This window comes from Ahaetulla prasina, chromosome 1 (assembly GCF_028640845.1).
Source record: "Ahaetulla prasina isolate Xishuangbanna chromosome 1, ASM2864084v1, whole genome shotgun sequence".
NCBI classification, from domain to species: Eukaryota; Metazoa; Chordata; class Lepidosauria; order Squamata; family Colubridae; genus Ahaetulla; species Ahaetulla prasina.
In genome coordinates, this window is record NC_080539.1 from 286,116,698 (window position 1) to 286,137,967 (window position 21,270).

At 39.1% G+C, this 21,270-nt stretch overlaps 1 protein-coding gene across 5 annotated transcripts in view; it reads left to right on the forward strand.

The window, feature by feature from the left end:
• The first annotated feature begins 2,234 nt into the window (after positions 1–2,234).
• The window catches only part of CAPRIN1 (cell cycle associated protein 1), a 36,628-nt gene continuing 17,592 nt past the window's right edge, over positions 2,235–21,270 (forward strand). For 2 of the 5 annotated variants that reach the window (XM_058161625.1, XM_058161631.1), the window contains exons 1-4: positions 2,235–2,391; positions 2,852–3,046; positions 17,342–17,404; positions 20,484–20,570. In XM_058161625.1, the coding sequence (XP_058017608.1) occupies positions 2,858–3,046; positions 17,342–17,404; positions 20,484–20,570 (339 nt within the window). In that variant the 5' untranslated portion in view covers positions 2,235–2,391; positions 2,852–2,857. Of the gene's footprint in view, positions 2,407–2,462; positions 2,603–2,851; positions 3,047–16,827; positions 16,925–17,341; positions 17,405–20,483; positions 20,571–21,270 lie in introns of those variants that run through there. The other 3 variants (XM_058161628.1, XM_058161629.1, XM_058161630.1) reach the window with 3 other exon arrangements.

Sequence of the window (21,270 nt, forward strand, 5' to 3'; positions counted from 1 at the left end):
AAAGTAATTATGGTAATATTTAATCATAGCAGCTAAAAGAACTGAATCCTTTCTCCCGACCGCCCTTCTGCCCTTCTGATAAGCAGTAGTGACATGGCAATAAAACAATAAACTAATTTATTTATTTGCATCTCTCCAAACATTTTAAAGTTAACTCACTTTCTCTTCTGGAGGTATGTGCAGCTTATAGTCTCAAAGTGTGCACAGCTATATCTAGATTCTGGACCACCCTCACTCCGTTTGCAGTTAAGTAATTAGATGGCTGCTAGGCTTGTCTCTTTCAGGCTGGCAGGACATGTCTCTTTTCGGCCTCTCTCTTCAGTTTCCACAGAAGGTATCTGTGTCAGGATAAAATGTACTGTTTTATATCCAGTTGCATTTTCCTTTCTTTTATGTGTATTATAGCAATAAAAACAAACAAACAAACAAAACAAACAGGAAAAATCTACGCCTTGGCAACTTGTAATGTAATTATTTCATACTGTTCCAAGCAGCTTCCATACCACAGGACTAAAACTTATCAGAATTACTATAAAAATAGAATGTTGCAAGTCTGAATGTGCTTCCTTCTCCCCTCTTTTATCTTCATGGGAATTAGGGGGTGCCTGTTTCACACTACTTCATAAATATCTACCTTGATATGGGTTTAAACCATGTTTACCTTGAATTCTCTTTGTAGGGAATCTTCCCTCTCTGTCATGGCTTTCCTCTAAATTCACTACAGTACAGTACTCCAGGAGGATACCATAGCTGATTATATCAAAAGTATTTAGAGAGCTAGTAGTACAAAGAAAACTGAATGCCTATCATAAAGTCCCAGGAGAGTTCACCCACAAGAGGTAACTGCTGTCTCTTTCCTAGAACTTTTCCTACTCAAGTCCTACCATCTTCTTCAAGATCTCCCTTAAAACTGCAGGGTTGGAAACTGAGGGCAAGATGTGGGGTCAAGAAATCACCTTTTTAAAGAGAATGCATGAATTTGTTTTTGGGCAGCAGGACAAAGAAGGCCTGCAAAATCAAGCACTTTATTCAGTTTTTTCCCCACTAATGTAACAAAATTGTTTATTGTTTCCCAAAGCTATCATTTTATGGGGTGGATGGATTCAGTTACTATGGTGATGAGTGCACCATTGGGAGACCTGAAAGAACAGGTTAAGGATAAATTGTGATACAGGAAATGTATATATGTGGTTGCTACGACCTCAAAATGATTATGCGGCACATAATCGTCTTCACTGACATAGGAATAAATAAAAATAAAACAATTACCCCAAGCTCATCATTTTGAACCATACTTTCTTATAATAATTTGAATTTTAGATTTCACCGTTCTTTTCTGAAATAAGCATACCTTTGTCCAAATTATGTTACTCTGAATTGCATTTGTGACCTGATTATAAAGCGCTCGGAATGTTCAAACAGCAATAGCACTTCTTAAGATTTATATATCGCTTCACGGTGCTTTAAGTGGGCTAAATCTTTACGAATGATGCTAAAACAATATGGAAGTTAGTATTTGCATTTAATTGCTACCAACATCAACGCCAAAGCAATAGCCTTGGCTGACTAAATCACGTATTATTATTATTATTATTTTGCCTCATGCCCTTCTACCACATAAAAGTTTTGTAGATTTTCAAAGCCTCGGAATTACTACGAAGAAAAAAACAACAACTTGCCCTGACCTCGAACTTTCCTATTCCTCCACCGCCAAAAGTTACCAAGTAACTTTTATTTTATTTATTTGTATTTGTCGATTTAAAAAATCGAAAGCAGGGTCGTTCTGCTCTACGGACCTTAGAGACTGGATATTAAGATTTCCCAAATCCAGGGAACGGAGCTCAGCCAGCCAGCCAGCCAGCCAGCCAGCCAGCCAACCAACCACCCTTCCCACCACAACCGGGTCACGGGCTCCCCCGCCAAAATAGCAGCTTTCGGCTTGGCCCAGCCACAGTCCCGCCTCCCGGAATCTTGGACGCCGCCTAAGTAGCTCCTCTTAACCACGGCGCCGAAGGTCTAGGTGGCCTCGGCGCCTGAAACAAAACAAAAACCCGTGCCCTAAGACTGAGGCTCTTACGAAGGCAAGCTATGAAGCTCGCACGAGGTTAGTTGGATGAAGCGATTCCGGCATTCGCTACAGACAGCTCTATAAAATGAGGACCCCTCCGCCGCTCGCGCCCTGCCGGTCCCGCGCGCGCGCCCTCGCGGCCTTCCTTTGGTCTTTTCCTTTCCCCCCCATAACTCGGCGCAGAGGTAGCGGCGTTAAGTGGCCGGACTCGCGCGGACAGAGGCCGCCGTTCCCCCTGCGTAGAACCCACCGAATCTTTTCCTGGTGCCTTCCCATCTTCCATTGCTTCACACACACACACGCGGGCGCGCGCATCTCTCACGGTGAGGGGGAAAGAAGTAAGGAGCGGTTCTGGAAAGACCGTTGATCGCCGCGGCGGGTGTGTGTGTGGTGGTGGTGGTGGGGAGGAATGTGGAAGCGTGGGATGTCCGCGCGTTGCCAATCACGTGGGTGCCGAGCACGCGCCCGCGGTGTTGCGGTCGGACCTTTAAGGATCAATCAGGTTGCTTAGGATCGTTGGGCGCGCGCTGACAGGTGCGGTCCGGGTCGGAACTGGGCGCGCGCGGGCGGAGAGAGAGGATGCAGGCAGGCGGGCGGCGGGGGGACGGCGTGAGATAAAGGAGGTGTTGGAAAACTGAAAGGCGTTCCGGTGGGACGCGTTTTCCGTCTCCCCGCCATCTGTCCCTTCTGCCGTCCCGTCGGCTCGGCTTCCTTTTTCTCGCTTCCTCCCTCCCTCCCTCCCTCTCTCCGAATCCCGTAACGCGTTGTTCTTCTCTTCCTCAGTAAGCGATGCCCTCGGCCACCAGCAGCGCGATGGCGAGTAGCGGCAGTAAAACGGGCAACGAGGCAACTGTAGCAGCGGCGGCTTCTTCTCAGGCAGCGGTTTCGGGTGGCAGTACGAGTTCGGTGCAGACGGAGGCCATGAAGCAGATTTTGGGTGTCATCGATAAGAAGCTGCGCAATTTGGAGAAGAAAAAGGTACGGAGGCTGGGTCTCTCTCTCCCTCGCCCCCATCCTCCCTCTCTCCCCTTTCCCGGGAGTTGTGAGGGTGGGAATTAACGTTGATTGGAGCGAGTGGCGGTAACTGAGGTGATTCTGGAAAGACTTTCCCTTTCCTTGCGCTTCCCCGCCTGCTCTTTTGTTTCTAGTTGGAGGGGCGGAGAGGCGGCTTTTCCTTCAGGTCTGAACGCGCTTTCCGCGTCCTCTTGACCCGCCTTTCTTCCCGTCACCCTCCTTCGCCGATTCCAAACCGGCTAACCGGAGACTTGAGCTCTCGCCCCCCCCTTCTTTTTTTTTTTCCTTCTTCGTACTCTCTTTCCCTCTCTCCCCCCTCCCCCCCTTGCACATGGAGCCGGCCCGGACCCAACATGGCGGCGGCGAGAGGCAACCAGGCTTCCCGGGGAGGGAGTCTCATTGTGTGAAAGGCTGCTGCACAAAGGCCCGGCTGTTTGTTTGCCCGCCCGAGTCGCTCAGCCCTCGCTGTCCGTGTGGGTGCACGCGCGCGCCTTTTCCTTTCTCCCCCATTTTAGTTGGTCTTTCCTCTCCGTGTGGAGAAGCGGACGCGGCGTGAAAACGCGATCTCTCTCTCTCTCTCAGGCCCCTGGAAGATATGGGGGGAGGGGGGGGATGCCCCGTGAAAGGAAGTGTCCGAAACTTTCGGCACGTTTTATTAAATGCTTTTGTTTTTTTAGTTTAGTTATCGCCGAACGGCGGTGGGCCGCCTCCAGACTTAGTGAACAGAAAAAGAACCGAGTTGATAGAGCATCGTTATTTATGTGTCACCTTCGAAACGTTTAGTTTTAGCGGTACGATGTGCCCTGCGTCCTTTTGGCAACGTTAAGGCCCTACACAAACCGCTAGGTTAGACCATGAGACTTGCTGCCGAGTCAGTATTTATCGGAGCAAACTTTTTTTTTTTAATAACTCATGCCGGCTTTATGAATCCTTGGTTAAAATTTGACACTGACTGCTCTTACCAGAACTGGTAATAGTGAAGAGGGGTTCTGCTCTCATTGAATATCCCAACCTGATGAGGTCCTGATGTGATGTACTGTGTTTCCCCGAAAATAAGACCCTGTCTTATATTTTTTTGAATCCTGAAATAAGCGCCTGCCTTATTGCCATGTGCTGAAAAGTCCGATTGGGCTTATTATCGGGGGATGTCTTATTTTGGGGGAAATGATACTGACACTGATCATCCCACCCCTCTCCATAACTATGGACATTACTCCGAGGGGATGGGGGCAATGTCAATATACTTAAAGAAAAGGAAATCCTCTCTTGAGTCTCTTTTTGTCTTAATTCCAAAGAATAGAGACGCCACAGAGGCAGTGAATGATGTGGTATTGACAATTGTGAGAGGAGGGGAAGGAACAAAATTCATCCTCCCTTAGTTTCTGCTGGTTGAAATACTCTGGAACTATTTCGCTACATGCTCCTACCACTAGATAGAAAAACTACAGTCTGTACAAATGTGCATTAAACTGTTAGTAAACGATCACAATCAAAAAAACAGTACCACTAGTTTAAATATCTTGCCAGGTGTTTCTAAAATGATAGAAAATGTGAAAAGATAGCTGTGATGGAAGACAAGCGGCAGGACACTTCTTTGTAGATTGCTGTATTATGGGGAGTGTAATGAATACTTTAAACATTCAACTCATTGAAAGAACAGCTTTTATGTTTATGTATTAAATACTTGTTTGAGCAAGGCTTGCTTTCATATATATGTGCGTGGGAACACATTATTAAATAACCATTAGATTTTTATATTAAATTTTGCCTGTAAGTCCAGTAAATAAGTGAAAATATCACTGATGTAATATCCTTTTTGGAATTAGTGAATAAGATATCCCTATGTTAGAAAGTTATTTAGACTCGCTTTATGCAAGTCCTCAATTTTCTAAAACTCACTTTTCTAATCTTTGCACCAATTCTGCCTTTTTCAAAAGATCATCATAGCTTTGGCGCTGTTTTATCCTGCTTTTGCAACAAGATTAGTGTTTAGTACACTATGGAGGCTGCTGTATTTTAATCTTAATAAATTTATCAGGGCTGTAGTGAATATGGCTTTGAATTCATTTCAATAAAATTGCTTTGTAGTGCAAATGTGGCCCATGTTAGTGATTCATTGAAACAGGTGGGTTTTCCTTGGATCATACAGTTACTTTAGTTAATTGCACCTAATGTTGCTTTTATGTTGAGGTGTCCTTTTCAGAATCAAGCCCAAAGCATTATAAAATCCAAATCGTTCTCTATTTGGATTTAAGAAATTTAGTTTGCAATTTAGCATTTGTTCCAATATATAAAATAATTATATATTGATAACTGCTAGGGTATTAAAATTTTAGATTGCAACATTCTGGTTGATACCATATTTACTTAAGTAATTTCTAAAAATGCTGCTCATTTTGAAATTAAGGTATCTGTGCTCTTTTTATGCCTAATAATGAAAAATTTTAAGCATTCCAGCAAAGATCCCAACTACAAAAGTACAGGTTTGAATGTAATGTTAAATCATACTAACACAAACATGGCATCTAATCTGTGCGGTGATCCAGATTTTGCTTCTATTTTTGATTAATCACAATTTACTGGGTCATTTGAACCAAGGCAGATTTCAAAATCACAATTGTGATAATAAAATAAGCCAAATTCAAACCGTATTTTATAATTCATGTAGGTTCTCATAACAATAGTACCAAAGTAGGAATTTGCAATCTGCAGATGATTTTGTTTGAGGAAGAGAGTCTACCAAGAGCATGGCAACCCAGTTATACAAAGTTTGTTCTTACAATGCTAAGGTAAAATTGTGTAGGCTATCTGGTGTCCTTCAGATTATCTCTTTGAACATAATAGTGGGTCTAATGTTAGTAATCCAGAATATCTTGAATAGCCTTCTCTAGTGCTTAAAAAATGCTGGAATATCATCCAGATGAGGGATTTTGTGAATTATATTACTAGCTTAAGTGTGTCAGATTGCCTGTATTCAGTTTAAACCGTGGCTCACTTATGTTTAGGTAGAACCAAAGGGATTTATCTGACATTGCTATAGGTAGTCATAATTCAAAAATATCCTGTCTCTGCATACAGTATGATGTAGTGATAAAATTTTGTGAGTGCCGAAATGATAACTAAAATGATTTTTACAAATTTTAAATGGTAAGACTCTGACTGCACTCATAATGTCATTAAATAGATTGCATTAGCTTTGAACTGGAAATGCCAATGATGAAACTGAACAAAAGATAGATTTGTTCTATCACTTTCTGCTCAATAACTTCCTCAAATTAGTAATGCAACAGAATTTATGTCTAGATGTCTGTTAAACATTAGAAATACATTCCTGTTCATATATTGAGATCTCTGGATAGGATATAGCCTTGCATCAGATTAAAAAAATGGAATCTATTTGATCCCAAAGTAAAGTGCCCTTATAAAAGCTAGTTGAGATTTTACTTATGAGCTTCTGGTTTTTAAAAAAACAAAATAGTACATCTCACCCAGTGGAAGGAAGGCTTACATACACCTAATCACTGGTCCACAGAGTTTCCATGTCTGGGTAGCATTATGCTTATGAAACGTTGTATTAACATATGCAGTAATGAACTCCTATCCCTGGTTCAGCTTTGATATATGTAAGCCTTCCTTCCATTGGGTGAGAAGTACTTCAAAGAAACAGAAAATAATAAAATTATAATCTTCAGTATTTTCTTGAAAATGAGAAGATAATTGCAAATCCTGGATAAAACAATTTTGCACATAATTTTCTTTCTTTTTTTTTTAATTGAAAAAGTTTTAGAACAACAATTAAATTTTTCCCCCTCCCCCACCTTCCCCCCTTCCTCCAAAACCCCCTCCCCCCCCCGACTTCCCGGAGCAAACACAAGGTATAGTTCATTAAACAAACAGTCATACATTAAATTTTTAAAATCTAACACAATTATAATCCTTCTCTCCCACATAACCTGACTTCTTCCATTAAAGTCAAAAACAACATCCTTCATTCAAAGGCAATCCGAAATTTCTTAATCTGATATCTATTTTGAATATAATCAATCCAATTCTTCCATTCATTTAAATATTTTTCTTGAGTACTGTCTTTCAAGAAGGCTGAAATTTTAGCCATCTCAGCCAAATTGGAAACTTTCAATATCCATTCTTCTATTGTGGGTAATTCTTTTTTCTTCCAATATTGTCCAATCAACAGTCTTGCTGCTGTTATTAAGTTCAAAATCAACTTAGTCTCACTCACTGTACAGTCCGTTGTTATTCCCAAAAGAAAAAATTGCGGTAGGAACTTTATCTTCTTCAGAACATTCTGCATAATCCACCAGATTCTTATCCAACACATAATTTTCTTGTGAAATCAAATTAATATGTGTAAAATTAATATTGCATCATATACTTATACTTGTCGTAAAGTTAAAGTTAATTTTTTATTGGATATCTTTATGCGAGTATATGCATTGTAGCAGGGTTTATTCTGATAACTTTAGTATTCCTAGGGTTTTGCTAGGTAGATGCAAGTTATCATGCAGAAATGAATTAAATTCTTTATAAGTGATTTGTATCTTTAAAAGGTCATTTCTGCACATTAGTCTATACGAGAGTTGATGTTGATTGATTTGGGAGTGAGTTGCCATGATCCAAAATATATTAGTGATAATACTGCAGATAGTTGTTGTTTGTCTTTCTTATTTTGTGAACATAAGATGACATGCACAAAACAGGTATTATAAAGTAGTATAATTTTAACATTTCCATGGAGTTACATCTTTATTTCTAAATTTCTGGAAAAATATGGCACTCATTCCAATTTAAAACAATACAGAGAAATAATTTAATTTATTTTGCAAGGGTTTTTTTGGGCAGATGGAAATTGACAATTTTGTAGGCATGCTTGAATTACACTGTGCCTAATAGTTTCCTGAAACTATGAAAACATTGTACTGTGGTATAAAATTGACAATAGAAATATTACAGGAGGCAAATGATGCATACTATTTTATTTATTTTTATTTATTTATTTTCCATATTTTTATACCGCCCTATCTCCCTAGGGACTCAGGGCGGTTAACAACCAGATAAAAATATACATATAAATACAAATAAAAACATCCATTAAAAAACTTATTATAATTGGCCGAATAATTAAAATGATGATAATAAAAATAATAAAATCCCCATTAAAACCAATTCGAATTTAAAATCTAGTCCAGTCCTGCGCAAATAAATAGATGTGTCTTAAGCTCGCAGCGAAAGGTTCGGAGGTCAGGAAGTTGGCGAAGTCCTGGGGGAAGCTCGTTCCAGAGGGTGGGAGCCCCCACAGAGAAGGCCCTTCCCCTGAGGGTCGCCAGCCGGCACTGTCTGGCCGACAGCACCCCGAGGAGTCCCTCTCTGTGAGAGCGCACGGGTCGGTGAGAGGTATCCGGTAGCAGCAGGCGGTCCTGTAAGTATCCCGGCCCTATGCCATGGAGCGCTTTGAAGATAGTCACCAAAACCTTGAAGCGCACCCGGAAGACCACAGGTAGCCAGTGCAGTCTGCGCAGGAGAGGTGTCACATGGGAGCCACGAGGGGCTCCCTTTATCACCCGCGCAGCCGCATTCTGAACTAACTGGAGCTTCCGGGTGCTCCTCAAGGGGAGCCCCATGTAGAGAGCATTACAGTAGTCCAGACGAGATGTCACGAGAGCGTGAGTGACTGTGCATAGGGCATCCCGATCTAGAAAGGGGCGCAACTGGCGAACCAGGCGAACCTCCTGGAGATGGCCGCCAGATGATCTTCCAAGGACAGCCGTTCATCCAGGAGGACGCCCAAGTTGCGCACCCTCTCCATCGGAGCCAATGACTCGCCCCCAACAGTCAGCCGCGGCTGCAGCTGACTGTACCGCGATGCTGGCATCCACAGCTACTCTGTCTTGGAGGGATTGAGCTTGAGCCTGTTTCTCCCCATCCAGACCCGTACGGCCTCCAGACACCGGGACAACACTTCGATAGCTTCGTTGGGGTGGTCCGGTGTGGAAAAGTACAGCTGGGTGTCATCAGCGTACAGCTGGTACCTCACACCGAAACCACTGATGATCTCACCCAGCGGCTTCATATAGATGTTGAACAGAAGGGGCGAGAGAATCGACCCCTGCGGCACCCCACAAGTGAGGCGCCTCGGGGTCGACCTCTGCCCCCCTGTCAACACCGTCTGCGACCGATCGGAGAGATAGGAAGAGAACCACCGAAAAACGGTGCCACCGAAATACTGACACAGACTAAAGGCTTTTCTAAATACTTTGAATGTAGCAAAGTATTGAACTTTTTTTTAAAAAAAATTGTGATCTAGGAATAGCAACTCCCCCCCCCCCTCCATCTTGCAACTCAACAATTGGCAAGACATACAAGAAAACTGTTTACAATCAGACAAACTCACTGGAAACAACTAGTCATTGCACTTCCTGATATTTAGCAATTTAGAGTTTTAAAGGTCATTATATAAACTTTGAATTATGCCCCCAAACTAGCCAAGAAATATAGCTTTTTTCTTAAGGAGTAATTTTAAACTTTGTAATACTGCAATTCTCTAAAATAATAAATATATGTACCCAATGCCCCAATAAAATGAAATATTATATTTGGATTAATGTTTTGTGATTATTGGGTGATTTTGATAGATAACTCAATCCATAGGCTTAGCCCTTGTGACTCTAAATTTCTCACCATCTACTGGGGTATTATGGCCCACACTTTAAGAATCCTTGTTCTAAAGAGTTATAATGTTGGAAATACCTACAGTGGTGAAAATATGTGAATCTTCTCTAATTATTTGTAACCTTGCAGTGTTGTGACTTGTAGTGTAAGGTCACAGCTTCATTTAAGTCCTATTAAAGAGAAATTCTGATTAAAAAACAGTATAATCTGCCATATCCTTTTTGAACATGCTAAGCCAATGTTCAGTGTCTGTGGTGTGGTGTAGTATAGTATAATATGTTACGTTATGATATAATATCAAAAGTCCTGGGATATTATCTCTCTGGCATGTATTTGTGGGTCTTTCCATATTAAAAAATACTGTGCTTCATAGCATAATTTTGTAGAAGTAAATCATGTCTCAATCAAGACATTTCTGCAGAATGTCTTATAAAGAATTGTTGATGCATGTGAGGTTGGGCAGGATTGTCTAACAATGTACAAACATTCTTCCCAGGAATGTCCAAATTTTCCAAATAGTAAGGCATATGGTTCTCCAGTAGAGAATACAAGGAGATCATAAACAATCTGCAGGCCACTTTTGCCATGTCAGCATAAATAAGGAAAATTTTTAATAAGAATAACATGCATGGAAATCTTTGTGCTCAGGAGAGTTCTTTGTTGCCCATCTCAGATTCACCAAGGACCGCCTGGATGATTCAGTAGACTTCTGGAAAAAAATTGATCTTTCTGGAATTAAAAGGAAACAATTTATACCATTGAAAGAAAGAAACTAGTTCCATTATGAAACATGGCAGCATGGAATATCATGACTGGACAGCTTGCAGTCATTAAAGCAATAATGGATTCTGGATTATACAAAATTCTATAGTAAAAAGTCTTAGACTCTGTCTATGAGCTAAAGCTTAAACAACATGCATAATGCAACATGAAAACAGCCCTAAGCACTCAAATAAATCTACAACATAATTGCTGGAGTAAAACAAGTATTTTGGAATGCTTAAACCGGATGAAATATGCCATGATATGAAGTGAGCAGTTTATATGAAAAACAGTCCTAACATAGCAAGAGATTGAAGCCATTTTGTAAAGGGGACATAGGCCAAAATACCTACAGGAAACATGTGAAGTGATTACTACTAAAGGAGGGTCCTCAGTTATTGAATCTAAAATTTCATATACTGTACTTCACATCCAGTTAATATTTGCTTAGTAGGTTTAGTGAAGACAGGTCACAGTGCATTGCTTGGGTGGTGTTTGTTCAATCCTAATCTGTTTTTTTGATAGAACTTGGATGAAGTTCAGTTCACAGTGTAGGCTATAGTTCTGCAATATTATAGAGCAGTAATGGCGAACCTTTTACTCAATGAGTGGTAAACAGATACGTGCTTTGCACGTGCAATGCACATGCACGAACACCATCTATACATGTGCGTGCAGCGTGCAAGTACGCGCATGTGCAAATACGTGCACAGTTGCAGGAGAGCTCCGAAGATCAACTGGATCCTCTGAATTGCATTCGTGCGCACCGGAGACCCAAACACCAGCTTGGGCACGTGTGCATGTGCAGCTGCAGGTGAGTTGGGCAACAGTTCGTCTGCCTGAAAAGATGGCTCTGTGTGCCACCTTGGGCACGTGTGCTATTGGTTGGCCTCACAATTATAGAGTAAGGAGAAGACTAACAGGTTTGTTTCTCAGTAGCAGTGCTAACTAAAGATGTAGATGGCATTCTCACTCCTAAACTTCAGAAAAGCTATAAAAACCTAGTTCAGAAGGATATTTGGAGATTGAGACCCAGTATTTGGGTTCTTAAAACTATTAATTTTAATAACAAAGTTAGCTTTGTAGTTAATTTTTTTTGGTCTTTTTTATATTGCGTTTTATGGATTTGTGTTTTGTTGTTTTTTGATTTTAATTGTATACCATCATGGGTTCTTGTGGCGTATAAAGTAAAAAGTAGAATAAATTAATAAAACACTTGTTTTCAGTTGCAGTCATCCATTGCAATCTATCCATTGCAATCTATTAAACAAGGGTTGGGAAATACTCTAATAAGTCTTAAGGAACAATTATTTCAAGAGGTATGCAAAATTTTCAAAATTTGAAATGTTTTGAGTATTCAAAATACTTTCTTATGGGCCCATATTAACTGTTTTCAATTTAAAACAACCTGTTCTTAATGGCATGCCAACTTTACTGGTGCTCTGATTTTTAATGTTACAAAACAACATGGGAATATTGTCAATTTAGATTGTTTCACACACTTCTAGTAATAGTCTTAATATATATGAATACTAAATTCCAAGCCACTTAGAATTTTTCATTTAGATCTGTGATGGCGAACTATGGCACACGTGCCAAGGGCGCATGCAGTGCCCCTTCTGTGGGCACACAATGCCATTGTTCCAGTTCAACTTGGCCACACATGTGTACATGCCTCCTGGTGGCCAGCTGCTCTTTGGGTCTCTGCTGTGGATGTGCGGGGGACCCTGCGCATGAGTGGGGTGGCCACACGCACATGAATGGAGAGTGGGGCGTTTGCAGGGGGCCATGCGTGTACGCATTTGCATGTACACTTTGGTCACTCGGACTGGAAAAAGTTAGCTATCACTGATCTAGATGTTAGTATTTGATATTTTTATTGAGGGATTCCTACGTTTTGAAGGTGCATCGGGTGGTACATATTTTGAAGGCTTTTAACTTTCTGAAATTAAGTTTTATGAAAAATTAATTGTTATGTTTATCTAAATGCATACAATCATAGAAACTAAAAAGCATAGAAATGATGGAAAATAATTTTGAAATAATTACTGATGACAGAATATTCCTATATTTTATCCAGTAACTGACCTTGGGCCAATCAGTCTTTCTCAATTCAATTCACTTTAGAGGGTTCTTGTGAGGAAAATAGGAGAAAGGTGTGTTGGATATGTTTTGCCAATGTGTCAGTTATTTGTATAAATAGTAAAGGCATGAAAAAAATAACTAAAAAGGTTTGTTGTAGCTTTAAAATATTCTACAATTATAGAATTATTTAAGTAGTTATTAGCAATAAAATACAGACTAATATTCAGGTAGTCCTTGACTTTTAACTGTAATGGAGCCTGCCCATGATTGACATTATTTTATTTATTTATTTATTTATTCATTCATTCATTCATTCATTCATTCAATTTGTATACCGCCCTTCTCCCGAGGACTCAGGGCGGTTCACAGCCAGTAAAAAATACATACAATACAAGTTAAGAACAATATAAAAAACTGATTCAATTTATGGCCTAAAAACTAAAATGAGAATAAAAGTCCGTTTAAAAAATTGCATTTAAGCTAGCCCTGCGCGATGGAACAGAAAAGTCTTCAGCTCGCGGCGAAAGGTCCGGAGGTCGGGGAGTTGACGGGGCCCCGGAGGCAGCTCATTCCAGAGGGCAGGAGCCCCCACAGAGAAGGCCCTCCCCCTGGGGGTCGCCAGCCGGCATTGTTTGACCGACGGCACACTGAGGAGGCCCTCCCTGTGGGAGCGCACAGGTCGATGGGAGGCTACTGGTGGCAGTAGGCGGTCCCGTAAGTAACCCGGTCCTATGCCATGGAGCGCTTTAAAGGTGGTAACCAGCACCTTGAATTGCACCCGAAAGACCACCGGAAGCCAGTGCAGACCGCACAGGAGAGGTGTCACATGGGAGCCACGAGGTGCTCCCTCTATCACCCGTGCAGCCACATTCTGGACATTCTGGACATAATTCTTGATGGTCATAAAACAGGCTGGTTGTGTGACTGACCCAATTTTATGATGTTCTTTGCAATAGTTGTGCAATAGTTGTTAATGCTCATTAAGCAGACCAATGATTTGCTATGAGTGTGGTTTTGCTGTAAATTGGAAGTAATGGATGGTTTTTAGCAAAACTGTCATAAAACTTGGTTGTGTGACTATGGGTTGGGGGTGACTGTCAAAACTTCATAAATAGCTCCCACGTAGCTCTGTTGTAACTTTTAATAGTCACTAAGTAACTAAGTTAACTAACTAAGCACTAAGTAAATCTAGAAGTAACTCCCGGAAATGTGTTGAATCCTGGAATGCATGTTGGCTAGTTAAGCAAATGAGTTGCTATCTCTGAGAGGGCAACAGTTTGATTTAAAGAATGGGAAGGAGAAAATATATTGGTACTGTACAGAGAAACATTTGCTGCAATCTAGTGCTATAATATATCTGATTACAGTACAGTATTGCATAGGTACGTGATGGTTAACCTTTTTGGCACCAAGTGGAAAAACTGGAGTGCACGTGTGTGCTGGAGCCAACTGCTGTTCCTGGAACCTGGAACCTGGAAGAGAGCAGCTGGCCAGTGCGCATATGCGCGGCAGCCAACTGCTTTTCTGGGTTCCATCGCACGCATGCTCTCTTCTGAGTTCCAGTGCACATGGAGGGTGTGTATGTGCGTTGAGCCAGCTGTCTGGTGCGCATGCGTACAACGGAACCTGGAAGAGCATCTGGCGACAGCGCACGTGCCCACAGGGAGGGCACTGCATGTCACCTCTGTGCCATAGGTTCGCCATCACGGGCATAGGTCAACAAATAAGAAAAAGTAATTTGCAGTCTGCTAATTCTAATTGGCCTGTGAAAAATTTTTGAGAATACACTTGTGCAGAAAGAATGAAATTCCTCTAAGGTTGAAGTTTTGCAAAAATTTGTTTTTTTTTTCCCTTTTTAATTTTTTATTAAGTTTATCAAAGGATAAAATACAAAAAAAGGGGTTAGGGAAAAATGGTTAAAGAAAAAACAAATCAGGACTACAAGAAGAAAAAGTGAAAAGGGGGAAAAGTAATTTTCAACTTTCTTCCATACAGATACAGATATAAAATAGATTAATCTGTTACTATAAAATCAATAATAATGCACAGTAAACAGTTCTAATGATCAGGTCCCAAAATTAAAAATTCATTTCTTTCATGTTCTAGCAAGAAGTCCAACAGTATTTTCAAAGTTGGACAAGGTCTATTATTTAATCACAGTATAGGTAGTCCTCAAGTCAACAACCATTCATTTAGTAACTGTTCGAAATTACAGTAGCACTAAAAAAAGTGGCTTATGACTTTTTTACACTTACAACCACTGCAGCATCCCAGTGTTTATGTGATCAAAATTTGGATGCTTTACAACTGGCATGTATTTATGACGGTTACAGTGTCCCGAGGTCATGTGATCCTTTGACAAGCAAAGTCAGTGGGGAAGCCATATTCACTTAGCAGCCCTTTTACTAACTTAACAGCTGCAATGGTTCACTTAACAGTTGTGGCAAGAAAGATCATAAAAGGGGGCAAAACTCATTTAACTGCCTTGCTTAGCAGTTGAAATGTTGAGCTCAATTGTGATCATAAGTTGAGGACTAGCTGTAGTCAGTTTTTCGTTGCTAATTGATTAGCTTCACAATCCATTTTTCTATTGTAGAAATTCATAAATTCTTCCTTCACTGTGCATTCAGAAGTCTCAGTGAAGGAGAGTATTTGTAGCTCAGAGTTAAAATGAGGGGTCCTTGGTCTGAGCTTGCTTGTTTTCTTGCAGATGTTTCATTACCCTAACTAGTATCATCAGTGCCAGTAAGGAGTGCTGTTTGCTGTCAGTTTATATTCTGGTGTCTTGCCTATCTGTGTGGATGGGTATGGTCTTAGGAATTCTTTGGTTGGGCTGTTTACTAATGGCTCTTCAGCAGTTTCTTGATTGGGGTATTGGTTACTTGATCGTTGGTCTGAAGTTGACCTTGGAATTGATCTATGCTGATCTGAGTGCTGATTATTGGTGGAGAGATGCTGGAGACTTTTTCTCTTTTGGACTGGTTGATTGTCTCTTTTGCATAGTCTGTAGATGTTAATGTCTATGTGTCTATTGATGGCTGATTTGTCAGAGAGCCAGGCTTCTAGAAATTCCCTGGCATACAGAAATCTTGCTGCTGTTGTCCATAAAGTTCTGTTTTTTTCAACCTGTTTATCTATCAAACCTAAAAGGAAAAGCTTTAGTTTTAGTTAGCAGGTGTTATACTAAGGTACATCATTTTATAAACATTATTTCAAATTATAATTCAATGTAATTCAAATTATTATTCAAAGTAAATTTCAGTCCTTTATATATTCTTCTATTGATCAAGATTATATACATACTTTTGCTCATTTGATCATACAGTCCTCAGTACTCATTTTTAGTAAAAACTTATACATCTTAGCAATAACATATTCATCATTAGTACACAAATTAAACTCAAAGTCACTCATTTGTAAAATCAAACACTCATTCAGTTTAAATTTTTCTGTCACCTGAACATAAGTAAACCATTGGCAAATGTGGCCTTCAGTTTCCAATTCTCTTGTTTTTAATTTAGGTTCTCCTTTGAAAAAAGTCAATAAATCAGCATAGGTCAATCAAGATTGTGTAGAATTCTTATGACATGTACAGTATTTGAAACCTCTTACAAAAAGTTGTTAAACTTATATAGCATCTGCATCTGTGATTATATTTTACATGCAGATCAAAAACATGTTAATATTGTAATGTACCTGAAAAACCATTCTGTAAGATGCCAGTATATCTGAAATCTAGCTAATGTCCATATAATAAGGATCCGATAGAATCAGATTAGCTGTTACCTCTGTAACATGGAAAATTCTACTAAAATACTTATTTCTTGGAGTTTGGCTTTAGTTAAAAAGATTGAGGAAGATGAATCTGAAAATTGGGCAGAAAAACCTTTCAGCAAATATGAATGAGACAGCAGCCCACATCTATTCATTCATTTATTCATCTTATATCTCACATGGCTCATACTAACCCCTCCTCCTGCCAAATAATAATAAAAACAGAACAATTACAAGATGCCAGACGAGCCTGCTGTCAACCTCCTGGCTCATCCCCCATTGTCAGCCCTCCAGAATAGACCAAACTTGGAAACAAAAGATATGCAAATTAATACTACTTTTATTACAAAGTTATGGTGACAGAACGTTGCAAGTCAAAATGCATTTCTTCCCTTCCCTTATTTTCTTTATTTTCATACAACATCAATCTTCCAAAGGATGGGGGCAACAGCAGAGAAGGCTTTCTTCCTGGACACTGCCAGTCAGAATTCTTTAACTGATGGGGTCCACAGCATATCTTCCCTACCTGACTGGGTGAGAGGAGCTAATGTGAAGGGTTAAAGGGTAGGGGGTCCTTCAAATTTCAATTGGGGCTTTTATTTCACAGGGTTGAGGTGGCCACAGAGAAGGTGCACCTCTGCAGTCCATTGCAAATGCCCATCTAAGTAAATTCACATGATTCATTTTTACTATTTTTTTTCTTTTTTAGAGATTAAACAGTCCTTATGTAATGGAAATAATGTAAATGTTTAGCAATATTCAGTTAAAGGTAGGGTAATACTTAACTAATTTTGCCTTTCTCCTATGTTTTAACATAATTTCTTCTGCTTTCTCCTTTTAAATAGAAAGATAGAGAAAATGACTCTTATTTTCCAATGGAAGATTAATTTTCATATAATTCTGTTAAACTTGCTTACAATTTTTAATTGTAAATTTTTATCTTGTTTACAGAGCAAACTTGATGATTATCAAGATCGAATGAACAGAGGAGAACGCCTTAACCAAGATCAGCTGGTAAATATTTTGATTGATATTTTTTTGTAATTTTGTAAAGATTTTTAAAACTTTAGACCATGTTCTCATTTTATTGTAGCTGCTGCAGTCCTGTGAATAACTGGCCCTTACAATTGTGCTTTTTCATTATGTACAGCATCATATATATGCTTTTTATTCTATTCCTGTTATTTGAGTCGTGGTGGCACAGTGGTTAGAATGCAGTACTGCAGGCTACTTCTGCTGGCTGCCTACAGTTTGGCAGTTCGAGTCTCACCAGTTCATGGTTGACTCAGCCTAAGTGCTATTGCTATTTGAAAGGCAAGAAGTGTTGCAAATTAAGGAGAAGAAGCTGCATTATTGAATGTGTTCAAGAAGTAGGAATCTTTTTTATTATTATTAAATTTTATTAGTTTATCAAGTATAAAATACAAAGAAAAAAGTTGTGGAAAACTAAGAAGAGGGGGAGAGAAGAGAAAAAAGATACAATGTAAAGGGAGAAAAGGAAAGAAAAAGGCATCAACTTCCGACTCTTTAGCACAGTAGAAGACAACATTACAAGCACAATTTGTACATACAAGCCATTTCTATAACAACAAGCCTATCTAATTAACAAACACAGAATGAAAATTTCATTTTTTTTCCAATGCAAGCACAAAATCTGGAATAGAAACAGGGTTAAATATATTATCTTCTTTGGATAAAAAAATTAATTTAACCATCTCTGCTTCTCTTTGCTGGGGAATAATACATCATTTTTTTTAAACCTAAGGGGAGAAAACACTTCTTTTAGTTTTGGTATTTTACCGAAACAGGGGCCTCTGGGCTCAGACTGCTAATGGAGTCTGTTATTAACAGCAGCTGCCTGCAATTACTGCAGGTTCAAGTCCCACCAGGCCCAAGGTTGACTCAGCCTTCCATCCTTTATAAGGTAGGTAAAATGAGGACCCAGATTGTTGGGGGCAATAAGTTGACTTTGTATATAAATATACAAATAGAATGAAGACTATTGCTAACATAGTGTAAGGCGCCCTGAGTCTTCGGAGAAGGGCGGGATATAAATGCAAATAAAAAAAAAAGTACTCAGGTATTATATATAAAGGATAAAAGAGAAAACCCCTTCTTTTAAAACCAGAGCCCAAAGCATAATACTACATTAGAACTTTCATTCAGTTATCTATATCACACCAATACAAGTCCAATTAACTCCATTTAGTTAATTAAATTCAAATCTTTCCCTCCAGTTTATCCTCATGGATCGTTTTCTCTTATTTTCAAATCTAGTTAATAGTATTTTACAAACTTTGGAAATTATTCAGCATTACTTAAAAAAACAGAGGACATGCATTTACATACTCATTTTATACATACAAAACTAATTGAAAACTTTCAATACATATATCAAACTTTTAAAAATCCATCCTAACTAATTAAGTCATTAAATTTAAGTCACTCCCTCCAGCTTGTCTTCATAGAATAAAGTATTTTTCTTCTCAGGAGAGTCTATCAAGACTCTTTTCTTGAAAAAGATATCAGCTTTATTTATATCCATTAAAAAATGTCCCAAGGTTGTTCTGTTGGATGTTGTAATTTAGTCTGAAGCAAGTCTTCCCAGATTAGTTTTCTTTGCTAAAATGCCTGTCATATCTTTTTTCCTCAAAGAATTGTCGACTTTGTTAGTATCCATAAAGCAAAAGTCCCAGACTTGACCTCTTGAGAGTTGTGAATTTACTTGATACTCTTGTTTCAGTTACGCTAGGAGGGTTGTACACAAACCATCATAAGAAAAGCTGATGTCAGATTTGTATTCTGAAGGTACTGTTAGGTTATTTGCCTTGTCCAGTATTTGTAAGTTGACACAGTGGATTGATAATTTTTACACCTAATTTTGTCTCTTGTTCTTTTTTAATATCTTCTGTATAATTAATATATTTTGGCTGTTTTACAAACAGGGTGATCTGTATTGATTGTTCAAGGATTTCCTTAATAACAGACTTCAGCTCAGAATTAAGCATCCTCATAGCTCCCTCTAGTGGTCAAAGACTTATTTCTTCATTTTTCATTTTTCTAGCCAGACTTCATAAAAATCAGCAAATTTCAACTACCCCACAATAAAACAATATAGGGCTACAAATTATTTTAAAAGATTAAAACCATAACTTTTATCCTTACATTTCAAGGAGAAAAAATGTTCTGCGCTTCTTTATTTTAACTGCCTCTAGCAATCCTTTTCCTTGTCGTTTAACAATAAAGAAAAAGTCTCAAAAATGGCATTCAGAACTTCAAAAAGAGCCTCTTCTAACTAGTAAAGATAACAGTCTCATAAATTGCTTAAGAAAAGAACAGCTTATTGTCCATTTGAAAAATAAATTCCAAAATGACTGTTGTTTCCAACAACAACGTGATTTCAACCCCACTTCCCAGCTTCTGCTCAGCGGTTATTTTAGAAGCCCGACTTCTAAACTGCTTGCAGGCTGTTGCTGTTATTGGAGGATCTTGAGGGATGATTCTGGGACTTTCCTTAACCTCAGAGAGTCAAGTAGACAAAAGGAAGTCTGTTCCCTCTGTTGGACACTCCAGAGAGAGGAGATTCTCTGGGCATGTCAGTTGCTGGCCATGTCTTCACAGGAAGTCAAGAATTAGGAATCTTGAAGGTTCTTCCTATTGTCACACAAATGTCACTGTGTGTTCAAAAAAACAGGTGAAAGACTAGTACTGCATTAGGATTCTGGATAACAAATGATGTTTGGCAATAAAAAGATGGTCCAGTGCATCAATTGAAAATTTCCACCAATCATCTTGGTTGCTGGAGATTTATTTTTGGACACACTTTACTTATTTGAAGATTTAAGGAACCTGATAACTTTTGGGGGTTGGTGAAAATGGAATAAATTTTGAATTTTGGACAGCCGGGAACTATTCCAGTTTAGAAATTGCTTTGCTTTCAAAACTTTCTGTAAAAAGTGTATCTATTTTGCTACATTTAAGAAAGTAAAATACTTGTCAGATCTAACCAATCCTGAATAGAAACATATGTGAAATACAGATTCAAGTTTTTATACTTTTAAAGAGACCAGATCAATTTTGTCTTCTGCCTTAGGATGCTGTGTCAAAGCACCAGGAAGTCAGTAATAATCTGGAATTTGCCAAGGAACTGCAGAGGAGTTTCATGGCTCTAAGTCAAGATGTAAGTAAAGACAGTAGATGGTTCAGAATAGATTAGGTATGGAAAAATTAAGATTTATATTAATACGTGTTTGTGTGTGTGTATGTGTGTAATTATGTGAGTTTTATGTTTATGAAATATGAATACATCTTGTCTCAGATTCTTTGATCAATGTGCAGGTTTCCACTTCAGTTTGGAGTGGTCTGTTCCTAACTAAATCTTGCCTATTTTGTGTGTTCCTTTTTATGCATGGAAAAAGACATTATATTGATATGCGCATGGAAGAAAATAGGACTGTTTTAATCTTTTCAAGGGGAAAATTCAAGGACATTGATAACAGAGAAGAAAAGAAGAGAACATTGAGAGTGTTGGTAGGATATTATTGTGCTGTGGCATTGAAATGGTGTTTGAAGGGAAAGTACAGGAAAGCTTTAGAGTGGGGATTTGGTGAGGTATTTTATGTTGGAACATTGATGGGGGGAGTAAAGGCACTGGGAAGATGAAGGTTAGAAAGGCTGTTGAAATATGCTGTGTTGGAAATTCTATAAGTAAGAGAGGGGTGCAATCCTCACCAATTTCACCCATTTGGGTTTTGTTTTATTTGAAAGCTGCAACATAAAAGCAGTGCTAAGTAAATTAGGTAATAGAGTGGATAGAAGAATTGCTTCAGCCTTCAAGTTCCAAAAACATAAATATCTTTCTCTGTGTAACTAATGTTTAT